This window comes from Elephas maximus, chromosome 10 (assembly GCF_024166365.1).
Source record: "Elephas maximus indicus isolate mEleMax1 chromosome 10, mEleMax1 primary haplotype, whole genome shotgun sequence".
NCBI classification, from domain to species: domain Eukaryota; kingdom Metazoa; phylum Chordata; class Mammalia; order Proboscidea; family Elephantidae; genus Elephas; species Elephas maximus.
The window spans coordinates 12,236,675-12,256,600 of record NC_064828.1 but is presented as its reverse complement, the minus strand read 5'-3'; the positions used below and the strand labels follow the sequence as shown (position 1 = coordinate 12,256,600).

At 38.8% G+C, this 19,926-nt stretch overlaps 1 protein-coding gene across 2 annotated transcripts in view; it reads left to right on the top strand.

Annotated features, from left to right (window-relative positions):
* WDR76 (WD repeat domain 76) overlaps positions 1–19,926 on the top strand; it is a 29,919-nt gene that overhangs the window by 2,745 nt on the left and 7,248 nt on the right. For both annotated transcript variants that reach the window (XM_049897675.1, XM_049897674.1), the window contains exons 3-12: positions 1,520–1,612; positions 2,951–3,006; positions 5,598–5,727; positions 8,381–8,482; positions 8,578–8,618; positions 9,490–9,643; positions 12,526–12,684; positions 15,919–16,136; positions 17,268–17,420; positions 18,727–18,780. In XM_049897675.1, the coding sequence (XP_049753632.1) occupies positions 1,520–1,612; positions 2,951–3,006; positions 5,598–5,727; positions 8,381–8,482; positions 8,578–8,618; positions 9,490–9,643; positions 12,526–12,684; positions 15,919–16,136; positions 17,268–17,420; positions 18,727–18,780 (1,160 nt within the window). The remainder of the gene's footprint in view (positions 1–1,519; positions 1,613–2,950; positions 3,007–5,597; positions 5,728–8,380; positions 8,483–8,577; positions 8,619–9,489; positions 9,644–12,525; positions 12,685–15,918; positions 16,137–17,267; positions 17,421–18,726; positions 18,781–19,926) is intronic.

The window sequence follows — 19,926 nt, the reverse complement described above, 5'->3', positions numbered from 1 at the left end:
TTTATTCTACTTCAGGGGAAATTTTCTAAATTTTATCTTCCAGTCTTTTCATTATTTTCATTTTGTAAGCAATTCTTAACGGTTAATTTCTTAAAACTTTTTTATAATTTTAAGACTTACAGAAAAGTTGCAAAAATAGTCCAGGGAGTTCCCCTGTACCTTTCACCCAGCTTCCTATGTGTCTCTAAACATCCAACAAACTAAGAAGTTAACCTTGGTTCAACACTGTTAACTAAAGCGCAGAATTTATCAAGATCTTACCAGCGCTTCCACTAATGTCCTTTTTCCCGTCCGGTAACTAATCCAGGAGCTCACAGTACATTCAGTTGTCATGCCTCAAGCCCCCTCCGACCTGGGGCAGTTCTTCAGTGACCTTGACACTTGTAAAGAGTGAAAAAAGAGTACTGGACAGTTATTTTGTAGAATGTCCTTCGGTTTGGGTTTGTCTGATGTTTTCTCATGATTAAATTGAGGTTTTGCTTTGTTGGGGACGGACGCCCCGGCAGTAATGTGGCCTTTTCACCGCATCATATTGGTGTTAGGAAGACTTTCCATGACGCGCCTACGTCTCCGTCTTGTTTTCATTCCCTGTGCTTTATGCGCACTCGTTGGGCCCTTATAACCTGGGGACGCGTCTTCAGTTTTGAGAAACTATCTGGTATTATTTTTGTAATAATTTCCTTTCCTTTATTTTCTCTGCTGTCTTTTTTTCTGTTCCCAGAACTATTAGTTGTATATTGGACTTCCAAGATTGATTCTCTAGCATTTTTGGGGGTCTTTTTTGCCTATGTGTTTATTTCTCTCTCTACTTTCTAAATTTCCTTAAACTTTCAATGAATTTTAAAATTTCTCTTATTGAGTTCTTTTCTTGTTCTTTGAATTTTCTCTTTTCATAGTATCCTGCTCTTACTTCATGAACACACTGTCTTCTCTGATATCTCTGAGGATTTTTAAAAATTTACTGGGGTTTTAGGAGGAAGTAGAGGTGAATACATTTATTCACTCTGCCATGTTTAATGAAAAGAAAACTTTTAGGAAAAAAAAACTTTTGAGTAGTAGTACGATTGATGGCCACTAGGAACTAATTTTCTATTAGGTTACACTACTTAACTGTTTCTAATATCAGATCACTTTTTATTTAATTGGAACACCATACAAATATTTTGTGATTATCCCAGATTCAAACTCTCTCACTCAATATTTAATATTAAAAAACAGAAAACCAAACCCGTTGCCGTCGAGTTTCGTGGCTACCCTGTAGGGCGAGTAGAACTGCCCCATAAGGTTTCCAAGGAGCAGCTGGTGGATTTGAACTGCCCAACTTTACCACTACGCCACCAGGGCTCCAATATTTAATATACAAAGGCTATGTGCTCTTTGGTAAGAAATCATGAAATGAAGAGAGGGGGTGGAATTTGAAGTAAAGTATGCATGTAGAGAATTAAACCTCTGGTTTTGTGAGGTGCTTTTGCCATGGATTATGTAAAGTAACAGAATTTTTTTTGCTGTAATTTTATAGGATGATTTTTCAGGATTGTCATCATACGAAAAGAAGAGACTAAAGAACATATCAGAAAATGCAAACTTTTTTGCTTCTCTTCATTTGTCTGAGGTTTGTTTGGAGTCTCTTTTAATTAAAACCGAGAAGCTATTTCTCCTCTCACCTTGATCAATAGGATACTTATAGTATCAGACCACATAGTATTAGATGCAAACCAAGTGCCGTCTGGAGTGGGTTTTGCTCTTATTAGAAAGAGGTTACCGTACATATTTCATTGGTTCTAAGACATGTTTTTTCACATTTTAATATTTCTGAAGTTGCCATCTTAGACCTATAATTGGCAGCCCTTTTCCTTTTTCTTGGTGGTATATAAGATGATATCTTTTGATTGGCTGTCTTTGGTTCAAAGACCCAAGGCATGTTAGGTGCTTTACCTAAAGGATAAGGGACGTCTGTGGGAGGGCGGGAGGACGTCTGTGGGATAGTGGGGGGAGCTGTGGTAGCAGAGTGAGGGAGCAAGCCTTTTCTTTCTTTTTTTAAATCTTAACCTTTAAGAATAGATGGAAATATGCTTCATATAAAGAGTTTTGAGGATAAATAGCCAGATACATGCTAACGTTTTATAATCATAACTAACAGTGTAATTTGCAGTGTTGTTTTCACTCTGAAAGTAAAGCTTTGATGTGTGAGAAAGTCACTGTTGAGGAGGGTGTGTGTTTTTCCCCCAAAGATAACAAACCCTTGGCTTTACCAAATAATTAATTTCTCTGAATTCCAGATTCTCACGTATTCAGTGTGTGTTTGCATCTTGGGGAGAGGGAGGGTGAGTTATTTAAAGGGACTAAATTGTTGAGTCATTAACAATTGAAAATCCTTCAGAAATTTAGATAAAGTGTTTCTACTTAAGATTTTAATTAACAGAAAATATGATCTGATTTCTATAGAAGTGTAACCTGTAACTTTTTGTGAAATATCAAAGTAGGTTTGCCTATTCTAGAACTTAAACCTTTAATTTATAATAATATATTTGATTGAATAGTATATTTAATCGTATAAACTCATCAGCAACTTGGTTCAAGGTATCAGGATATCAGTATATTAAAAACCCAAAGCCTGTTGCCATTGCTGATCCGGACTCACGGTGACCCTATAGGACGGAGTAGAACTGCCCCAAGGAGCTGCTGGTGGATTCAAGCTGCCAGTCTTTTGGTTAGCAGCCGAGCTTTTAACCACTGCGCCACCAGGTCTCCACCAGGGCATTAGACAGGGTTATATACTTGCCTTTATCATTGATAGTGTATTTGTCTCATGTCTTCTCTCAAGAGCAGGTATTGTATCTTAGGGTCTGTATCGACCTTAGTTTAGTGTGTGAATGGTAGCAGGCATTTAATATTTTAAAATATAAGCTATGTAGCTAAGCTATAAGATAGCATATTTTGTGTATTGCAGTCAGCTGCAAGACTCCGTGAAATGGTAAAGAAGAGACAACCTTCTGAATCCAAAAGGTAAAAGATTTGGTTTATAATGCCTGGGTCGTGATATATTTCTGAGTAGTTTTATAATTTGAAAAATTGTTTTGGCATAGTAAGCTAGCAAAATAGAAACTATAATCTTCATCTCTATAGGATCTTTTAGGAAAGGTTGTCTTTTAATAATTTTACAGCTCTCGTCTTCATCCAAGGAATAGAGAGCAAATAGAATCTCCAAAGTTGAATTTTGTTTATATTTACTGTTCTGCTAATGGAGGGAAATCTTTATTTCCACTAAGTTATTCTAATTTTTGCCTAGAAAACTGCTATTCTTAAAGATGCTTCTACTTCCTGTTTATTTTTCTGGCTATCGTTTTGCTTCTCAATTTATTTTTTCTCTCTCTTTCCTAGAATAAAGGGAGGAAATTAACATTTATTGAGCATCTATGAAACGCAGTGCAATGACCTAGAAATTTTATCCTGTCTTATGTCATTTAATTCTGACAATAACCAGATATGGTAGGTAGAACATCCATTTTCTGAGTTAGAAAACAGGCTGTAAGTGGTGAAGTGATTTACTCAAGATCGAAACAGCTTGTAAGTGGTAGCTCCTGAAAGTTCGTCTGTCAGATTCCTCAGCCTGAGTTCTCTCCACTGCATTTTAACAGTGCTCGTGTATGAATGAAGAAACTAAAATCCCTGACATCTTTAGCTCATTTGATTGGTTTGATTCTATCACAGATCAGTTAGCTTGAGAAAAGCTAAACCTGTAATCGTGGTCAGGTATTTGTGAATGTGCAAAAGAGTGTCCTTAACATTGGAAAAACAATAGCACCAGTCCTGTTGGCAGCCGATCAGTAGCTTTACATTTGCATATTTTTTATGAGCCAAGATTGGTTCCCCGAACTTAGTGTAGAGGGTATCAAGCTGCTGCTGTGGTGTGACCTAGAGGAAAGGGCCCAGCTGTTGTGACTTGACACAACTTGGGTTCAAGTTTTGGCTCAGCCACTTACAGCTGTGATATAACCTGGGACAGTTTATGTAATTTTCAAGTCTGTTTCCTTGTCTGTAAAATTGGCATTATATTAATCCAGAGGGGTTTAAATTTCTTTAAGTTATTAAATATATTACATGTACGAAAGAAGTGCATTTAGCATATCTGTATAGTTGAAAGAGGAGTCCTGGTGACACAATGGTTAAGCACTCAGCTGCTAAACAAAAGGGTTGGCGCTTGGAACCCACCATTGGTTCCTAGGGAGAAAAGACCTGGTGATCTGCTCCTGTAAAGACTACAGTCTAGGATACCCTGTGGGGCACTTCTGCTTTGTCACACGGGGTTTCCACGAGTCGGAATTGACCCGACGGCACACAACAACAACACAGTTGAAAGAGTGGTAATGGAGCAACCATGTACTTGCCGTCTGAGTTAATGGAAATTACAGTACCTTTGAAGGCCCATGTATACTTCTCACTCCAGATATAGCCACTATCCCGAATTTTCTGATAATTATTCCTTGCATTTATTTATAGTTATAAACCACCTATAAATGTATCCTTAAAGAGTGCATCATTCAGTTTTCCCTGTTTTTGATGTTCACGTGCAGTATGATGCCATTTATATATTCTGGGATTTTCTCCCCCTCCCCCATCTTGATAGGTTTTTAAATTCATCCATGTTCATGTGTACAGCTTTATTTCATTCTTTTTTTCTGCTGTATTATATTCCACTGTATGAATGTACTACAGTTTATCTGTTGTATGGTTGATGGATAGTTGAGTGGTTTTTAGGTTCTCATTATGAAGGTTCTTCAGTCTCTGGGCGCTCATCTACGAGAGTTTCTCTCGGACTTGGATTGCCACTAGCAGAGTGTGAGAGCCTAAATTATTTCACATGCCCAGGCTTTTCTGGAAGACTAAATGAGATAACTAAATGCTCCGTATAGTTTCTACCACACAGTATATTTCTAATAGTGGTTATTACTGATTCTTCTGAACTGACACGGAGTGTAGTTGAGAGGCATCTCTTTTCTCATTTTTGATGGACTTTTTTTTTTTTTTTTTTCAATGAAAAAGCAGAAGAGTAAAAAAATAGGGTATGTATATGATTTTAAAAAAAGTAAACTATATGAAAGGGCATGCAATAAAACATTTGTCTTCTTCCTATCCTAGGCCTTAGTTCTCAGGCCTTCTCCCTGGAAGAACCCACAATTAACAGTTTCATGTATATTCTTTTGCAGGTAATCTCAGCATGTACAAATGAATATGTTATCTTTTTGTAAAAAAAAAGAAATGGAAGCATATCCAGCTTGTTCTGGACCTTTCTTTCTTTTCCTTCTTACATCTTAGAGTTCATTTCGTATCAGCACACAAAGATCTACCTCGTTCTTTTTTATGGCTGCATATTATTCTCTTATATGTGTATGCCAGAATTAATTTACCACCCTCCCTTCTCCACGATGAGCATTTAGGTTGTTTCTAGGCTTTTTGTTAAAATCAATGTGGCTGTGTACACATGTACAGATGTATCTGTGGGATATATCTTAGAAGTTATCTCCGCACTATTAGTAAATCCATTTAACTGTTCTATGAATATGAGTTGATTGTTTTTTTTTCCCCGACTCCTTTAGAAAGAAGCCTAGGAAGAGAGAAAATGACGGGACTGGCTGTAGAAGGTCAATGCGATTACTAAAAGTAGACCCTTTGGGAGTTCCATTACCAGCAACTCCAACCCAGCTGGCATTATTAGCAGATGAAAATGTAAGAAAAAGCGCGAACACAATGTATTAGTTTAAAAAATCCTGAAAAGATTGATGTGTTTGAAGCTAGACTAAAAGTTCATTATGTTTTTTAGTTTTCATTTCATTAATTCAATATTTAAATATCATATGGTTGAAGTAGTAACATGGATTTCAAAGTCATAAAGACCTGGGGTGGATTTTGTATTTCTTAACCTACTGTAGGATCGTGGGGAAATTATTTAACTTTTCTGAGCCTTAGTTTCCCTATCTTTAAAATGGTGACAATAGTAGAAACCTCCCAGGGCTGTTCTGAGCATTAAATGAGATAATATCTATAAATTGCTTACATTGTGCTAAGGACTTAGGCAAATAATCAGTAAATGGCAGTTACTGATATTATTAATAATAAATAAAATGTAATAAAATTTATGGCAGGCCTTGCCATAGTTTGATTTTATGCTGTCAGTGAGCGGAAGGAGTTTTATGTAGCCAATTTATTTTATAATAAGATTTTATTTTTTATTTAAGAACACTACTTTTTTTTTCTTTTTAAAAATGTTTTATGTGAAAGTTTACACAGCAAGTTAGGTTTACATTTAACAATTTTTATACAAGTTGTTCCATGACTGGTTATAATTTTTACAATGTGTTAGCATTCTCGTTATTTCCATCCTGTTCGTTCTGTTTCCATTGCTCTAGCTTCCCTTCCCCTCCTTGCCTTCTCATCTTTGCTTTTGGGTAAATGTTGACCATTTGGTCTCATATGGTTGACTGTTTAAGGGAACACATTACTCATGGGTGATATTGTTTATCTTATAAGCCAATCTATTATGTGGCTGAAAGGTGACCTCCAGAAATAGCATTAGTTCCAAGTTCAAAGGGTATGTTAGGGTGATAGTCTTGGGAATTCTTTCAGTCTCTATTGATCCAGTAAGTCTGGCTTTTTTTAGGAATTTGAATTTTGTTTTACATTTTTCTTCCATTCCATCTGGGACCGTTTATGTGTCCCTGGTCAGAATGGTCAGTGGTGGTAGCCAGGCACCATCTAGTTCTTCTGGTCTCAGGCTAGATGAGGCTGTGGTTCATGTTGGCTATTAGTCCTGTGGTCCAAAGTTCTTCTCTGAGTCTTTGGTTTCCTTCATTCTCTTTGTACCAAATGAGTAGAGACCAATAATTGTATCTTAGATGGCTGCTCACAAACTTTTAAGACACTAGATGCTACTCAGCAAACTAGGATGTACGACATTATCTTTATGAACTGTGTTATGCCAGTTGACTAAGTTGTCCCACGAGACTGTAGTCCTAAGCCTTTTAACCCAGTAAACCAATCCTGAGAGTTGTTTGGATATGTCTAGGAAGCCTCCGTAACTGTGTCCCCATGCGCTTTATTATGTATATGGATATATATGCAGCACGCAAAACCCTGTATATACACGTGCCGACACATACACCTCTGCATACATGCATTTACTCACACGTGCCTTCTTATACACATGTGTGCATACACACCTACCTGTGCAACCACACATATTTTTTGGCTGTCATTACTGTTGTTGCAAAATGGTATATATGACAGCATTTACTGAAATTGTCCCTTTTTCCTGTGTACTTAGTGTCTTCATTTACCCCGGTCAGGTTGTGCAAACTTCACCCCTCTTTGGTATTGCCTTCCCCATCACTAAGCATAACAAGTGTCTGCTATCTAGAAAGTGACTCCCCCTTCCTCTTCCTCCCCTCCCCGCAACCACCAAAATCACTGCTCTTTGTAACAGTCTGTATCTAAGTGCTGCATTACAAATTGGAAGACAGCACTAATTAGGCTGGTACTTTGGGAACTAACTGCAAATTAAGGAACTATGGAAAGCGGCATAGAGGAGTAGCTTTCACGTGTTTTTGAAACCTTGGCCCACAGTAAGAAATACATGGTAAAACCTATGTAAGGTGGAAACTGATCAGAGAAGGAAAACTCAAGTATTTTCCACTAAAACGAGTGCTAGAAAAATGGTAAGATTAGACCCTGTCAAAGGAATAAAACTTGTGAGACCCAGAAAAAAAAGGAAAAACAAGGCAGTCCTGTGGAGTTCTGGCTCTCACGGGGTCTACTGTCCTTACATTGTAACCCATTAGACACACACAGGATTGAAACAAGTGTTCTGTGAAACAAAACAGTGTTATCCCATGAGATGCACTTTGGTATTTTCTCTTCCATTTTCATGCACTAAAACAAATCGCTAGTTCTATTGCATTAATGATCTCATGACCCGCTAATGAGTTACAACCTGCGTCTTCAAAAACCCTGGCCTGAAGAACAGCGTGGAGTATTGCCATTGGCCCGAGCAGAGTCCAGTCCCAGCTCCTGCCGATATTGGTGGTGTGACTGAGGGCAAGTGAGCTTCGCTCTGTCTCATTCCGGAGACTTTAAAATGTGTTATCTCGTCCATTGGGTTGCTGAGAGGATTAAATGAGACAATCTGTGTTATGTATGTTACAGGATGCCTGGCATTCATTCGTTCACTGAGTAATTATTTTTGAATGCCCACCGCGGTGTGCAGCCCTCATCTTGTTGTTAAAAATAATGAAAAAAATGGAAAGACATCTTTGCCCTCCTCAAGCTTACATTCTCGGGCAGGGAGATGGCTATAAACTTTTTTTTTCCTTATTTTTTATAACAGCCTTTGTTACCTCCTGGGCCTTTGGAAATGACTCCTGAAAATCAAGATGATAACGAAGAACTATTTAAAGGATTTCTACAGACTTGGGAAGAAATGAGTGAGGTATCACTTGGGAGGGCTTACAGCTTTTGAATCAGCTGCTCAGGGAAATTTCAGTACATAGATTAACCTGGTACTTTTGGTCTTTTCCGTTCCAGACAGGCAGTAAGAATATGAAGGAGTTATTTAGCCTTAAAAGGTAAGCTAAATCTCTTGCCTTTTTTTTTAACTTTTCTAAAAACCTTTGAGTTATAAAGACTGTATGCCATTACAGAAAATTTTGAAAGTGAGGTGGAAAAATTACCCATATTTCCACCCAAATGGTTGGTTTCGTTGTCGTGTATTTCAAGTGTTGCTACATGTAATACCACTAGTTACCACTAGCGGCAGAGAGTCTTGTCTCGGAAACCAGAACAGTGCCTAGCACATAGTATGTCTTCACTCAATGTTGACTAAATGGATGAATTCACATAGGCTTTTACTTTGATAGGTTCTAATGTATAGGTAATTTTGAATTATGCTTTTTTCTCTTAACATTGTGGTTGCCTTTAAAATTATTGACTGATTGTGTAATATTCCATTAAGTATTCCACAATTTACCTAACCTCCCTTTACTCCTTGGTATTTGGGGTTGTTTTCTCTTTAGCTGTGCCTGTGTGTGTGTGTGTGTGACAGAGAGACAGATAATGGATTATTTCCCTATGATAGATTCCTTGAAATGGGATTAACAAGTCAAATATTATGGCTTTTGGTATACATTGCCAAATTGTTTTCCCCCAGAACATTTTTTCTGAAAACCTGATATGAACTTACTCTGCCACTAGCAACTTATGTGAGTTATATACATTTAACTGAAGCCTACTTGCTTTTGGTGTTATCATTAAGATTATTAAGATTTCATAAGTGAAAAAATAGTACGTCGTTGTCTGATTTCCTTGGTTACCAGGAGGTTGAATATTTTTCCACATTTATTTACTAGTTGTGATTCTTCTTTTTGGAATTGTCTTTTAGTTATTTTTGACTATTGGTATTGGTTTTGCTTTTAAAATTTAACCTTTTAATTTTCTCAGCTACCAAGCCAATGTAAGTGGTATGGTCCTTAGTGAAGACACTGTTTGTAAAGTGACCAAAGGCTCAGTGCTGTCTCTGGCCCTCCACCCATCGGAAACCAGAACTTTGGTGGCAGCTGGAGCCAAATATGGGCAAATTGGACTTTGGGATTTGGTAAGTTGTTGATTTCCTTAAGATAGTAAAGTTTGACTGAAACAAGTAGTCAGAAAGAAACTAGCCTAGAGCCATGTGTTTATAAATATTACTTGAGATTTATAGTTTTATGGTTTGTGATTCTAAATTTTAGAAATCTGAAGGAATTTAAATTCACATTGTAGAACTTTAACATATTGAGCTTGCATATTATTAGCCATCTGGGCATAAATTAACTGCCAGGAAACATTATTACAACTTTAAATGTATACGTGAAAAGATCACACCAAGCTTTCACTTTCCTAATTATGTTTAAAATACGGTCTCCTAGATGGATCAAAATATTTTCCCAGAGATCTGCTTAGCATGAACCCAGGCATCTTTTGATAAGTCAGAAACAGATACTGAATTCCATTATTTGTGCATATAGTTCTGGATTAAATGCTTTTAGGGTTACGACGTTAAGGAAGACCGAGTTAATGCTCTCTGAATTTATTTTCTAATGGGGGAAGTAGAGCAAAGCCATGGAAAACGCCATGAGGACAGTTGAATGAGGTGACTTCAAGCCTGGTGGGGTAATAAAGTGAGAAGAAGAGAGACATAGACCAAGCCTTGGGAAGCATAAGTTCTCTCTTGTTTTGATAAGATGATAAGATGTGAGTGGGAGGAGGGGGTTAAAGGATTTAGCAAAGAAAACAAGCAGAGAAGAGAGGAGAGTACCAGAATAACTGGAAGTTGGAGAAGCCAAGAGATGAGCAAGTGTCAAGAATGGGAGTTGACAGGACCTCAACAAGTGATGTATACTGCTTCTGCTGAAACCAACTCTCCACCGCCTTCCTCTTGCCTCCGTCTGTCCTCCCGGCTACAGGCAAGCCCATAAAACTCTCCTTACACTAAAGGTCTGAGGAAAAAATGAACTGATACCAGATACTGGGAGAAAGGGTCAAGGTGTTGTATCAGAGCACTTAGTGTGGGCGGAGCCATTTAAGCGTGATGAAAATGAGCAATAGCATGGGACCTGATCAAACACCACAGTAAAAAAGGACAAGAGAACCTAGCATGCAAAAGACTGAGAAAAACATAATTCAAGAAGAGGAAGGACTTCTTAGCAGTTGCTTCAGACTAGCGCTGCATTGTTCAGTACAGTAGCTACTAGTCATATGAAGCTATTAAAATTAAAACTTACACTAGGCTCATTTCAAGTGTTTAATAGTCACACATGGCTAGCAGTTATCATATTGGTCAGTCCGTATATATAACATTTTTATCATCTCAGACAGTTGGACAGCAGTGCTGTGGAGCAAGTAAATAAAAACATTGATTCGGTAAATTAAATTTCAAACGAGATGCTAGAACAACAGAATGAGATGAATAAGGAGAGCGCAGAGCTAAGGAAACCAATTGGAGATGAGTAGAACTAACAGATCAGACAGTAGCAAGGGATAGGACAGACACTGCTGACAACTGAAAACTTTTACCTTTGTACATTCTGTATTGTTTAAATTTTTTATTACAAAGGAGAGATTTGCTTTTCTTAAAAAAAAAAAAAACGCTTTAAGGAAACATGCTGAGACAGAATGGTGGCTAACCCTGGGTAGGAGAAGGAGTGTGTATGGTTGTGATTTTTTCCTTCCTTTTCTTTTTTCTTCTCTTTTCTCCTTCCTTTTTTTTTTTTTTTTTTTTAAATATTTCTCTTTATTAAAAAAAATTTTAAATAAAAAAGAACACAAAAAATCCTTGAGTATTCCAGAACAGACTAAGCCAGGTTTGGAGATAATAGTTACCCTAGTTTATAAGATGACATGTGACAGGAATATAACCTGTCCAAACCTGAAAAATGACTTCTTAGGTGTTAGTGATCCAGTTGTGGAAAGGATAAACCTTTAAGACAGTGATATTAATTCAAATAACTGATTAAATAAGAATACGTGTATTTTCAAGGTATATTTAGAGCACAAAATATTTTTGAAATTATAATTTTGTGCCGGAACCAACTGCCTTATGAAAATTATGCTGAGAATGATATGCTAATATTACATAGAAGAAGCCATGGTGTTTTCAATTGGCTCCTATGCATGCAAAAGGTGGACAATGAATAAGGAAGACCGAAGAAGAATTGACACCTTGGAATTGTGGTCTTGGTGAAAAATATTGAATATACCATGGACTGCGAGAAGAACGAACAAATCTGTCTTGGAAGAAGTAAAGCCAGAATGCTCCTTAGAAGCAAGGATGGCGAGACTGCATCTCACTTACTTTGGACATGTTATCAGGAGGGATCGGTTCCTGGAGAAGGACATCATGCTTGGTAAGGCGGAGGGTCAGAGAAAAAGAGGAAAACCCTCATCGAAGATGGATTGACACAGTGGCTGCAACAGTGAGCTCAAATATAGCAGCAATTGTGAGGATGGCGCAGGACCGGGTGGTGTTTCGTTCTGTCATACAAGGGTCGCTGTGAGTCGGAAGCGACTTGACGGCACCTGACAGCAACGACGTGTGGAAGGATACTTAGGAAGCAGTAATGGCATTGATGCTGTCGTTGTTGGTCCTAAGGAATGACACTGTGTGTGAAATAAGGAGATTTCTCATTTCCTGAGGATTTCATGAACTGAGGTCAAATGAGCATTAATTTTTTTCTCTGGGTTATAAAAAATTAGTGTGCTAGTTGCAGAAAGCTGGGAACTGTTAAAATAAATGTGACTAAATATCATTGGATTGAAAATTAGAAAAAAGTAATTTAGTGACAGTATAAAGTTTCTAGGTCTGACTTTCTGAATGGGAGAGTGGGAGCAATTATAGACTGGGAAGAGGCTGAATATAACCCAGGTGTAAATGGTTGAATGACACAGGAAGTATTACTGCTTTTCACTAATTTTCGTCTCCCCTTCGCAACTCTCTTCCAGACTCAACACCCTAAAGAAGATGGGATTTACGTTTTTCACCCGCATAGTCAGCCAGTTAGCTGTCTTTACTTTTCGCCCGCCAATCCGGCCCACATACTGTCGCTGAGCTATGACGGGACAGTACGCTGTGGAGATTTTTGCAGAGCTGTTTTTGAAGAGGTAAATATTGATATGATTACATGCTGACTTCAAATGATACTCTGAATTCTTTTTGAAATCTTTATGATTCTTTATAAAAAACATGAATGATTGCGAGAGGTGATAAGAGCACATAGCAGCTTCAGAATTACGCTGCCTCAGTTCAAATCCCAGACCAGCAGTTACTGGTCGTGTGACCTTGGCTAATTACTTAACCCCTTATGCCTCCGTATCCTTTGTTGTGAAATGGGGTAGTATTTACCCCATAGTGTTGTTATGAGGACTGAATGAGTTAATGTAGATAAAGTGCTTGGAACAGAGTTTGGCACATGCTAAGTGTTTGCTCTCCTCCTTACTATTTTTGCAAAGTGTTTAAATAAAATAACACACCCTTCTATTTTTTAGAGTGACGACTTGTATTTTTTTTTTCATTCAGGAAAAAAAAAGATTGAAATATTCTACTTTTGTTGTCATTCATGGCTTTCGCGGACATGAATTCTTTGGGGACGAGTCTTAGACATATAAAAAAAGACTGTAGAGAAATTCATCACATGATGGTACTATATTACACATATCTACACTGAATTCCTAAATGCTCTTTCTCATAGTTGGAAGGCTTTCTCTTCCTGCTGAGATTTAATAGTTTTTGATTTTTAAGAGTGAGGATTTTTAAGTCACGTTAGGCATGTTGAGGTCTGTTTTTAAGCCGCCCTGGTGGTGCAGCGATTTAAAGTGCTCAGCTGCTAACGGAAAGGTTGGTTGTTTGGACCCACCAGCCGCTCAGAGGGAGAAAAGACCTGGCGGTCTGCTCCCGTAAACATTTGTTACGATAAAAATGATAGCCTAGGAGCCCCAGTGGGGCTCTTCTGCTTGGCCCTGCAGGGTTGCTGTGGGTCAGGATCGACTCGATGGACACAAAAACAATAACAGGTCCGTTTTTACCTGTAGAAAAAGACTTGAAGACTGTTAATGCTGTGTCCCTGGTCAGACTTGATCCAGTTACTGAGTTAGAAGAAACGGATATCTGTATGTTGCTTTTTTTCCCCTTTTAATTTCTATTTCCCCATTTTTAAAAATAGGTTTTTAAAAGCAACATTGATCATTCAAACCTTTATTGGAAGTAGATACCTTGTAAATCACAGATTAAATGAGATAATTTTTGTGAAAAGGTCTCTTGCAAACTGTTAAATGGTAACACTTTTCTTACCAATGCACCACCATGTGGTTATCTTTGCAAGTCATGCTCTGTTTTGTATTTGTCTATATTCCTGCAGGAATTTGGAGTTTGAAATTTAAAGGTGTAGCTGTATTTAAAAACAAACAAAAAAACAACTTTGTGGCCATTTAGTCAATCCCCTGTCCCTGGCTAGCACTGACATAGTTTCTGTCCCTATAGTTTTACTTCTAGAATGTCAAGGAAATAGAATCCTGCGGTATGCAGCCTTTTGGGTCTGGCTTCTTTCATGTAGCATCATGCTTGTAAGATTCATCTGTGTTGTTCTATCAGTAATTTGTTCCTGGCACCAATGGTTGAAGAGTTACCCTGTGCTAGGCACTGTACTGAAGTAGGTAATTTAATCAGTGGAAAACTGAGGTCTGTTGGCTTGCTTAAGGATGTAAGTGGTCAGGTCTGTCTGAGTCAAAGCTGGTGCTCTTAATCAGTGTAATACACTAACTGAATACTTCAAGTTTTATTTGTGTATTTTGGGGTGCTTTGAGTGTGGGATGCCTTTGCTATATTAATCAATTTATTAATCTCAGTTTAGCCAGGAATCAGCAGTGATTCATGATTCAATAATATGGATTGTGTTCATTCTGTCTTACTTGGTGGAAGTATTCATTTTTTGTTCTTTATGTGTGTGAGCCCTGAACCCAAAGGGATAGTTTCGTGGATTATATGTGGTTAAAAAAATTATAGCAATAATACATGCTCAGGATAAAATACTTAGAGTAAATAGAGTGTGCACAGTAAACCTGCCCTTCCCGCATTCCCACTAGCTCAGGCTAAACCACAAAAACCAAGCCTGTTGCCCTCAAGTCCATTCCAACTTATAGTGACCCTATAGGACAGAATAGAACTGCCCTATAGGGTTTCCAGAGAGTGGCTGGTGGTTTCCAACTGCCTTCCTTTTGGCTAGCAGCCAAGCTCTTCACTACTGCACCACCAGGGCACCCTCCAGGGGTAAAGATTGCTATAATTCTGGAGTATGCTTCCAGAAAGTACACATAGACTCAGAAACATGTAGATACAGATATTTTTTTCCTGTTTGCGCTGATGGGTTCATACTAAAACATACTTTTCTACACCTCGCTTTTTCTTTGCCTAATAGTACATCTTGGACCGTTAGTAGTACACAGCTACCTCATTCTTTTTAGCACATGTGGTATTTCAGAGTTGAGATGTACAATCATTTCAGTCATTTATTTAACTAGATCCCTTTTGGTGGGCATTTAAGTTGCTTGTTAGTGCTATTATTGAGCCAGAGTGTATAAGCATTGAAAGTTTTGATAGATGTCACCTGACTAGCTGTCAGAAATGTGTGTCTGTTTACACGTGACCAAGAGGAGATGAACACTGAGCCATATATCTTGCTTGGACTTTGTTGGCAAAGTTACTTGGTATATTCAGATATAATTTCAAGTGGGTAGAATTCAGAGTCGGTCTGTGTTCTAGTGAGTTTCATGGCTAGATCTGGAACAGAGGCTTGTTGGGTTCTAAGAAACTTAGGATGCGGCCCTGACATAAGTCTGTGGGTCGCTGGATTATAGGTAAGCCTCGCAGCTGATCTTAGGATGTGGCCCTGACATAGGTCTGTGGGTCGCTGGATTATAGGCAAGCCTTGCAGCTGATCTTAGGATGTGGCCCTGAGATAGGTCTGTGGGTCGCTGGATTATAGGCAAGCCTCGCAGCTGATCTTAGGATGTGGCCCTGAGATAGGTCTGTGGGTCGCTGGATTATAGGCAAGCCTCACAGCTGATCTTAGGATGTGGCCCTGACACAGGTCTGTGGGTCGCTGGATCATAGGCAAGCCTCGCAGCTGATGAGCGCCTTGTTTCCAATGGCGGGATCGTTTTGCCCTGTGCTTCCTCTGGGAATGACGGGAGGATAAATGAGGTTATTTGGGTCAAGTGTGTATAACTCCTTTACCAAAGAATTTATGCATTGGCATCAAGAGTATTATAAGCTGATTTAAAAGTTATTAATAAATTAACACTATATTAATAAACATAAGTGATTGTTATTTATATCCTTAGGTGTATAGAAATGAAAGCAGTACCTTCTCTTCCTTTGACTTCTTGGCAGAAGATGCCTCCACTGTAGCCATCGGACACTGGAATGGAAGCGTGTCTTTAGTGGACAGGCGGACACCTGGGACTTCTTACGAGAAGCTTGTCAAGTTACCTTTGCAGAAAATAAGAACTATTCATGTCCACCCAGTGCATAGGCAATACTTCGTTACTGCTGGACTGAGGTATGATTGTCCTAAAACTTCATGATTTAGGCCTTTTTGTGTTTTACTTTGGTTGTCAAAGACATCTAACTTTTGTGATACCCAAAGGGCAAATGATTTTTCTTTCTACACTGATCGAGGGTTGCTTTTGTGTGTGTGTGTGTGTATTCGCCAGAAGAGTTAGGAAACTGTTACCTATTTTATTTAGGTTTTTATTTTTCAACGTCCAACCAGAAACTAAATACATTTGGAAACCAGTGAGCACTAGTTTTACCCCAAAGGAGTTAGGATCGTTCAGATTTACTCCAGTAAGTATACAACCCTTACACAAAGCTTTTCTTCACGTAAAAGGAAAAAGAAAACCATCCGGTAGCCTGTCTTTGTGTTCATCGCACAAAGTGAGTTCTGCTTTTAGAACTCTGACACTCTCAGAACTTTTAGAACTGACTCTCTCAGAACTTTTAGAACTCTGACTCAGAACTTTTAGAACTCTGACTCAGAACTTTTAGAACTCTGACTCAGAACTTTTAGAACTCTGACACTCTCAGAACTTTTAGAACTCTGACACTTTTTTTTTACAATTTAAGATTCTCAATTTTTGTTTTTTTTTTGCTCCCAAAAAAACCCTCATAAGTTTTTTTTCCTTAAATGATGTAGAAACCAGTATTTCTGCACAATTCACTGGGAGTTTTTTTTTTTTTTAAGTGATTTCCATAAAAGTGAGAGATTCTTTTAGATTTAACAAATAAGAAAATTATTGAAACAAATACACACTTTTGTTTTCCTTGGCATAATTTACATTTACTTCTTAGTCTTTGGAGAAGAAAATTAAAACCTGTAAAAAAAAAAAACACAAGTTATATGTAGCCTATAAATTGTCTATCTGTGTTAACTTTTTCTTGGAGAGATTGGAAAACCAACTAGAAACTTGTTTCTCTATACCCACTGGTTACATATATCTGATAGAGTTTTAGAATTTTTGTAGTATTTTTTATCTATGCCAGTGTTTATAAAATACAAGAGATTGGGCGGCTCTATCCTAAATGTCCTTCAGTGTGGTGAGCGTTTGAGTGTCTAATTTATGTTCAGCCCTATTTTGGAGGGTAACTGCATCACCTGTGGCCACACTGATAATTCTTCCTCCCATTACAGGGATATTCATATTTATGATGCAAGAAGCCTGACTCCCAGGGGAAGCCAGCCTTTGACTTCTTTGACTGAACATACCAAGAGCGTTGCTTCTGCCTATTTTTCACCTATAACTGGTAACAGATTGGTGACCACGTGTGCTGATAATAATCTGAGGTAAATTTGGAAGGCAGAGAAGTGTTTTAAGTAATCTAAAGGGTCTGGCTACTCTGTCAGGAAACCAGAAGCTTGGTGCACTGCTCCCCATTTAATCACTAGTGTTACTGTTGAGGCTAGCAAAGACCCAGGGCCTGAACTTAATCACTTTCCAGCAGTTTCCGGGTTTTGGAAATTTCGTTGGAACTGTAGGGCCCTGGCAAGGAAAGTCTGTGCTGCCCTGGGGAGTTGATGTCAGGCTTCCCTTTTAGCAGTGAAGAATCCCAGAAGTCCTGTCAAAACCAGGTTGTATGGTCTCTCAGAAGGGAGATGATCTTAAGCTTTGGAAGCTCTTACTTTGAAGACAGTGAGGTCTGCCCTTCCAGTGCGGTGCTGAGTGGAAGTTGCACCATCTGTTAACTGTGTGGTGTGGGCAGGCATGAGATTGGCACCTCATTTCTGCTGAGACCTGACTTTTGGGAAGAGCCTAGTCAGCAGACTGTGGCAGTTGCCTGATTAGTTTTTAGCAATGTCTGTGAGCATCACCAGATGGTTCATGAAGAGAGTTAGTCACCAGGGAATGGCAGCTCAGTGTCCCCTTTCCACTCGTGCTGTTGTCTTTATGTTGAGAGCTACCTCCTTGTCCCGGTCTGTTCGTTTGCCCTGCAGAGTTTACTCTTGCAGAATTCACTGTTAGGGATTTGGCTTTCTTGTAGTCTGATTAGACAATCAGCTCTGTTGCCAAGAAGCTGCCCCAGAACAGCTGGGCACAGGGAGCAGGTGGCGCTGGTGATGGGAGCTTCCTTCTGCCAGGGGGTCCAGCAGAGGCTTCTGGATGCCTACCAGCTTCTCCCCATAAGAGCTGCTCCTCTTGGTTGCTGGCCAGTCTTAGTCCCTGGAAATGATGCTGTCAGGCCCTCAACTGATGGGTCTTATGGGGAAATTGCTCTTGATACATGCAGTTTTAGGTATCTGTGACTTTCCAGACATACGTTTTTTGTGTGTCCCTGTTACTGTGAATCTGAATATAGTTTTAGAGTCCAGATTATGACTTATAATGTCCCTTTTAAGTTTGGAGTAATAGCTTTTAAATAAATTACAGCATTTCCAGACTAAACTGAATTTTATAATATTCCTTGTAACTTTTTTTTTGTTAAATGTATTGGCTGAGATTTGTTGGAGCCTTATCCTATATATTTTAAAATAACAGTTGTATTTCATATCATGACCCAATAAGAAGATTGTTAAATACACTGAGGGTATCTCAAAAGATTTCAACATATAATACAAAGAGTGTGTTGCTTTATTCTTTATATTTATTTTGCAGAATCTTTGACAGCAGCTGTGTCTCCTCTCAGCTTCCTCTCCTCACCACGATCAGGTAGGCTTCCATATGCCAGGTAATAAAGATCCTGGGTTATGAGCTACTCGTTGGAGTGTATACGTTAGCCTTCTGATCGTCAGAGAGGTGTAGCAGGCCTGCTTTTTGTACTGTGCTGTTTAAGTGTCCCAGTTTGCTAGTTCTATCTAGAAGGGTTCTTGCTCCCAGGTTCCCTACGTCTATAAAGAGGGTTTAATCTCTTTTAGTCAGTAGCTGTTCTGTGCAGCTGAGAGGTTATTTTTGGTTAAGGTTGGAAATGCTGGTGGCTAGTGGTTAAGAGTTTGTCTGCTAACCAAAAGGTCGGCAGTTCGAATCTGCCAGGTGCTCCCTGGAAACCTTATGGGCAGTTCTATTCTGTCCTATAGGGTTGCTAGGAGTTGGAATCCACTCGATGGCAACAGGTTTGGTGTTTGGTTTTTTTAAATGGACTTTATGAAGCCCTGGTTGCGTATTGGTTAAGAGCTCGGCTGCTAACCAAAAGGCCGGCAGTTCATATCCACCAGCTGCTCCTTGGAAACCCTATGGGTCAGGTCTACTCTGTTCTATAGTGTCTCTATGAGTCAGAATTCACTCGATGGCAACGGGTTTGGGTTTTTTTGGAATGACTTTATTCAGGCATGAATTACTCATGTTATCTTCTTATCCCATTTTTGTTTTTTAATTGTGTTTTAGGTGAAGGTTTACAGAGCAAATTAGTTTCTCATTCAATAGCATATACACAAATTGTTCCAGGAGGTTGGTGGCAATTCCTGCAAGGTGTCAGCACTCTCCGCATTACCACCCTGGGTTCCCCATTTCCACTCGTCTGGTTTTCCTGCCCTTTCAGGCCTTCTCATCTTTGCCTTTGGGCAGATATTGCCCTTTTGGTCTCCTGCAGATGATTGTTCTTATAGTCCTATTACTTGGCTGATAAGTGGTATCCGGGCTTCAGTTCCACGTTTGAACAGTGTCTAAAGGCTGTAGTCTTGGGGATTTCGTATTTCATTCTTATCTTCTAGCATATGCTGCTCTGTGTGTGTGTGTGTGTGCTTCACATCAGACAGACATTTACTCGATGTCTTCTCCCTAGATTTCCCTTCGTGTCAGTATTGATGCAGTTGGGGGCAGGGTGTGTGATACATATTGATTGTTGCTTCATAAGTTTTA